This window comes from Rhinopithecus bieti, unplaced genomic scaffold (genome assembly GCF_001698545.2).
Source record: "Rhinopithecus bieti isolate Rb0 unplaced genomic scaffold, ASM169854v2 scaffold_35536, whole genome shotgun sequence".
In the NCBI taxonomy this organism is placed as follows: Eukaryota; Metazoa; Chordata; class Mammalia; order Primates; family Cercopithecidae; genus Rhinopithecus; species Rhinopithecus bieti.
This window is the reverse complement of record NW_016814959.1, coordinates 174,343-180,856: the sequence shown is the minus strand read 5'-3', so window position 1 is coordinate 180,856 and position 6,514 is coordinate 174,343. Positions and strand designations below refer to the sequence as shown.

General features: G+C 40.4%; 1 protein-coding gene across 2 annotated transcripts in view; it reads right to left on the bottom strand.

Annotated features, from left to right (window-relative positions):
* The window catches only part of ENPP3 (ectonucleotide pyrophosphatase/phosphodiesterase 3), a 102,830-nt gene that overhangs the window by 32,183 nt on the left and 64,133 nt on the right, over positions 1–6,514 (bottom strand). For both annotated transcript variants that reach the window (XM_017852799.1, XM_017852800.1), the window contains exon 16: positions 5,352–5,479. In XM_017852799.1, coding sequence (XP_017708288.1) covers positions 5,352–5,479 — 128 coding nt within the window. The remainder of the gene's footprint in view (positions 1–5,351; positions 5,480–6,514) is intronic.

The window sequence follows — 6,514 nt, the reverse complement described above, 5'->3', positions numbered from 1 at the left end:
ATTTAAAAACCATAGTAAATATTGCAAAATTTCATTCAGAAGCAAAAGATTAAAACATTGTTTGAAAAGCTCTAATTTCTATTTATTTCCAAGTAAAAACTTTGGAAATTTGCCCTCTACCTCCTCATGTTCATGTCTAATCATTAATTTAGCTCTGGAAGTTACATATGGAACAATGATAGCTGGCACTTGGAAAAATGAGTTGATTTTATCTGTCATAAGTTAGCTCAACTTCCAAGTCCTGTATGAAATATTTTGGAACAAATTCTCCATTATCTTCCCCATGTCTAATTAACACAGTTGAAATCAAGGCTGGGGTTCTCTACCACAGCTGGGTAATGGCACAGGTGGGAGATAAGCAAGACTTCTCTCCTGATGCCAGATCAGTTGCCAAGTCCTGTCTTCCTGTGCGGCATCTCTCCTGTTTGTTCTTTTCTTTCCTCTTTAACTGCCACCATTCTTTTTTTCTTTTTTTTGAGATGGAGTCTCACTCTAGCACCCAGCCTGGAGTGCAGTGGTGTGATCTTGGCTCACTACAACATCCGCCTCCCTGGTTCAAGCTATTCTCCTGCCTCAGTCTCATAAGAAGCTGGAATTACAGGTGCCTGCCACCACACCCGGCTAATTTCTGTATTTTTAGTAGAGATGGGGTTTCACCATGTAGGCTGGTCTTGAACTCCTGACCTGAGGTGATCCACCCACCTCGGCCTCCCAAAGTGCTGGGATTACAGGCATGAGCCACCATGCCTGGCCTACTGCCACCATTCTAAGCTGGATCCTCTGACCTGAACAAGTTCCTGAATTGATCATCCTGCCTTCAGAACTTCTGAATCTTCCTTCTCACACACACACACATGCTCACACACACACATACACCCCCAACACACACCCCTAATTTTATTTAACACTGCTGGAAATAAAAACCTATGTTCTAATGAGAACAAATGTCAGACAGAATACGATAAAAGCAAGACTATCCTAGAAACTGTGGCTTCTAAGTTAACCATAATACCTTCCCGGTGATGCACTATATACAGTTTCACCATCCCCGTGGCTTCATGGACTCCCTTGGGGCTGCCGTCGAGCCCAGGAATGGGTCACTACATACCTTTCTAACAGGCTTCCCTGTTTCACACTAGACTAGGGTTCCCCAAATCCTGGGCCATGGTCCCACACCTGTTAGGAACCAGGCCACACAGCAGGAGGTGAGCAGTGGATCAGTGAGCATTACTGCCTGAACTCCGCCTCCTGTCAGATCAGCAGTGGCATTAGATTCTCACAGGAGCATGAATCCTATTGTGAACTGCCCATGCAACGAATTTAAGTTGCATGCTCCTTATGAAAATCTAATGCCTGATGATCTATCACTGTCTCCTATCGCCCCCAGAAGGGACCATCTAGTTGCAGGAAAACAAGCTCAGGGCTCCCTGATTCTACAATATAATGAGTTGTAAAATTATTTCATTATATATTACAGTGTAATAATAACTGAAATAAAGTGCACAATAAATGTCATGCGCTTGAATCATTCTGAAACCACCCCCCACTTCCTGCTCTGATCCTGGAAAAACTGTCTTCCATGAAACCGGTCCCTGGTGCGTAAAGGGTTGGGGACCACTGTGCTAGACCATCCTCGTCCATGTAGCATCTCGAAGGAACTCTCCAAATGCAAATATCCCTGTATTCACCTCAAGCCACCTGTATCTACCAATGGCCTACTTTCTTCAAAATCAAAGTCACACTCCTTTGTCATTTCAGATAAGGTCCTTTGTACACATGACAGCTTCACGCAGTCAGTGCTCCAGCAATGCAGAACTACTTGCAACTGTTGGAATCTAGTTCTTCCATCTGGAAACCTGCCTCCTTCTCTTTACCCTTCCTTGCCCTAGAGCTACTGCTGGCTTTAAAAAGATGCTCAGGCCGGGTGCGGTGGCTCACACCTGTAATCCCAGCACTTTGGGAAGCCAAGGAGGGCAGATGACGAGGTCAGGAGATCGAGACCATCCTGGCTAGCACGGTGAATCCTTGTCACTACTAAAAATACAAAAAATTAGCCGGGCGTGGTAGAGGGTGCCTGTAGTCCCAGGAGGTAGTACCTATAGTACTCAGGAGGCTGAGGCAGGAGAATGGCGTGAACCTGGGAGGCAGAGCTTGCAGTGAGCCGAGATCGCACCACCACACTCCAGCCTGGGCGATAGAGTGAGACTCCATCTCAAAAAAAAAAAAAAAGGTGCTCTGGGCAGATCATTGAGAGAAAAAAAGGTGCCTTTTGAAGGATGCAGCCTGGCAGTGTTCAAGGCTTGGCAAGCAGATGGCACTTTTGGTAAAAACAATAACAGCAACAACAAAAACGAATCCCCTTCCTCCGGCCAATGCAGCCCCCGTTAAGGGTTGGTGAGCTGAGCAAAGATTCCATTTCCACTCCCACTCACCTTGTTGGCAGGATGCTACTATACAACCCACAGACTGTACATGGCAGACCTGCTGTATGGCAACGTGTATCCTGTCCCATCATGAGTCTTCCAAAACCCAATCAGCAACCACCCTTATCAGGAAGCATTCTCTGATGCTCCTTGACATTCACAGCTGGGTCTGTAATTTTTGCTTCCTTGAGCCTTGTACTTGTGCGATAGTTATCCCACCTGATTATAGTTGTTATCTTCCTACCTGGACAAAGATCCTTTGGTTGGGTGTTTTGTTGGTTATCTCTAGTTCTTAAAAAGGTGCCTGAAATTTATTTCTCAGTTGCTGTTCCAAAATAAAAGCTAATATTCACGTTATTTTAAAAGCACTTTACTAATACTTCTACTATATCAAAACATCAGGTTTCCCGAAATTAGTAAAATCTAACACATTTTAGGCAAAATAAAGATAATGATGATGATGATGAAAATAGATTATACAAACTTTTGAAATTTGCTATAATTGTGCAAAGGGGATCTAACCTAGTTATCAAATAAAGCACATTATACTAAAGATGATGTACTTTCACTAGAAAATAAGTAGCCAGAGGCTTGTGTTTTAAGAGTTGGAGAGAATGAACCCAGGATTTAATGAGATTAGATTATTTATTTATTTTTTTTTTTGAGACAGAGTCTTGCTCTGTTGCCCAGGCTGGAGTGCAGTGGTGCGATCTCAGCTCACTGCAGCCTCCGCCTCCCAGGTTCAAGCAAGTATCTTGCCTCAGCTTCCTGAGTAGCTGGGATTACAGGCACATACCACTAGGCCTGGTTAATTTTTGTATTTTTTTAGTAGAGATGGGGTTTCACCATGTTGGCCAGGCTGGTCTCGAACTCCTGACCTTGTGATCTGCTCATCTCAGCCTCCCAAAGTGCTGGGATTACAGGCATGAGCCACCTTGCCTGGCCCAGATTAGATTCTTCACTTGCTCTCTTGTTAAGGCTGTATTCAAAATTTCCTTTGACGTAGGTTAGTTTAGTTCATATGTTAATGGCAAGAAACTAATAAAACTAGGCTAATCTTGTGTTACAGATGAGAAAAATTAGACTCTGAGATATTAATTTTTCCTAGTTCCCACAACCTAGCTAGGTGGGGAGCCTGACTGTGAACTCTTGGGTTGCAGTTCTTTTAACATTTCAGTACTGGTTTTTAAAAGAATAAACAGCTCACCATTTGAGATTGGGTATTAATGCATGATACCCAGAGGTATTTGGATAGGTGAGCTCTCACTTTATAGCCCTTTCTCCTTCTGTACCAGTGACCTAACTTCTTTGGTGTTAGACTCTCAACAGTAAATATTTGCAGAATGCACCCCAACTTGGACATATATTTATTTATATATTACATACCTAAGTTACTAAAAATTGTATATAATATTAGTAGAGCTTAATTGTGTTCACATATTTAAGGAAAATACTTTCTAGAGAATGTCCTGAGCCACAGTACACAAAGGGCTAATAAACTTCGATCCCAAAGAGAGGGGTCCGCACCATCTAGTGAACCAGTGTGAAACTGCACTCTCAGGCCCAACAGGTTTCCAGGTTATTTTGTAGAATAAGCTTAGCCAAATCCCCAGTTCCTGATCCTGAATGTTGGAGCCTAATTCCCTTGTCCCTTGTCTTCTTTCATCTCCTTTTCCTTTCCTTTCCTTTCCTTTCTTTCCTTTTTTTTTTTTTTTTTTTTTTTTGATGGAATCAAATACGAATTCAATCTGTTGCCTAGGCTGGAGTGCAGTGGTGTGATCTTGGCTCACTGCGACCTCCGCCTCCCGGGTTCAAGCAATTCTCCTGCCTCATCCTCTCAAGTAGCATGGATTACCGTGCTACCATGCCTGGCTAATTTTTGTATTTTATAAATTTTTTGTATTTTTCATCATGTTGGCCAGGTTGGTCTCGAACTCTAGGCCTAAAGTGACCTGTGCACATCGGCCTTCCAAAGTGTCATCTCCTTTTTCTTTGTCAAACATATCTCTTAGCCACTGTATTGCCATTGTCATTCTATCCCCCTGGCATTACATTCATACATATTAAATAGGCTAGAAAATGCCGTAAAGTCCAGATACTTTTATATCTACTTACGCATGAGGAAAAAAGTGCTGGCATGAAATTCAAAAATAGGAATTGTCAGTTTAGCTATCACAAAGTGTATATTTATTTGTCTGCTGGCTTATTTTTCAGTTTTCTCCACTACAGTACATGAGAGCAGGAGACAGATCTGTATCTCAAATGCCTAGAGCAGGGCCTGGCGCATACATGACAAGCATACAATAAAACGTTGAATCAATGGATTAATTGGTTATTTAAGATGGAGTAAGTCATAATGTCTAATAACAATCACTTGAAATGCAGAACTGCTAAATAGCATGCACAAAGTCAAAAATGGTTTTTGTTTTCTCTAAGCACATTTAAATTTTGCAAATGTTTCAATAATCAACATAAATTGCAATTATAAATAGTAATAAGAAATAAATGTTACAACTAATTCATTAGCTTGGTCTTACAGCCCTATATGTGCTCTTTTATAAAAACCACAAAGATGACAAAGGTCTTAAAGAGTTGTGTAATCACTCACTCTCTATCAGGCTGAAAGACAGCTGATATCATCTGTCTGCTGCATAGTGGGGGTAAGAAGGTGCTGGCACTTATAGTCCCTGGGCACAGTCTTAGCCTTCCCCCTCAATATCATCTATATTGTGAAGATAAGGATGCTAAAATCAGCAATCTAATAACAATCACTTCAAATGCAGAACTGCTAAATAGCATGCAAAAAGTCAAGAAAATATCAATGCTCAGGAAAACTCAGTGATGATAATAGCAGGGTAAGGTTAAGTAGACTTACAATGACAGATGGTTGTTAAAGGCATTATGAGATAAGTAAACAGATACACGAACCTAACAGCCAGCCATTGTCGATCCACAAAGAGATGAACTTTGTCGATTCTGACGTTATTGGCATAGTGTAGTCGCTTAGGCAAATCAGGAGTCAAATAGGGTTTGAAGTGCTGATCGGGTTTTCGGCACTGAAAAGCAAGTAAGTATTACTTTATGACACATAAGATATGCAAATTAATTTTAAAAGTTCATCTTCTACATCAATTTATGAAGCACCTTTTAAAAGTAAGGGGATTTCAGCTTTAATACAATAGGAATATTAAACCTATTATCAATGTAGTCAGATTCCCTGGTTACTAGTTTTATCGTTGCAATGATAATCAGGTTGCAATTAAAAATCTGATTTAACACAGGAGGCAGAGGTTGCAGTGAGCCAAGATCACGCCATTGCATTCCAGCCTGGGCCATAGAGTGAGACTCTCTCAAAAAAATAAAAATTCTGATTTAAATTATGAGTTAATGTTTTCAGTTTTTATTCCTGGTGGGGGGGGGTGTGTGTGTATAACCATATATTATATATGATATATAACCGTATATATTATATATAACTATATAGCATATATATCACATATCATATATACATATCACCACATATAATATATATGACTATATATTATAAAATATATTATATATGATATATGGTTATATATTATATATTTCATGTATAATGTATAATATGTAACTATATATCATATATAATGTATTATAACTATATCATATATCACATATCATCTATACATATAATCATATATAATATATAATATATGACTATATATTATAAAATATATGCGCCAGGCGCGGTGGCTCAAGCCTGTAATCCCAGCACTTTGGGAGGCCGAGACGGGTGGATCACGAGGTCAGGAGATCGAGACCATCCTGGCTAACACGGTGAAACCCTGTCTCTACTAAAAAATACAAAAAACTACCCGGGCGAGGTGGCGAGTGCCTGTAGTCCCAGCTACTCAGGAGGCTGAGGCAGGAGAATGGCGTGAACCTGGGAGGCAGAGCTTGCAGTGAGCTGAGATCCGGCCACTGCAGTCCAGCCTGGGCAACAGAGCAAGACTCCGTCTCAAAAAAATAAATAAATAAAATAAAATAAAATATGTGATATATGATATATGGTTATATATCATGTATTATATAATATAGTTTATATTATATAT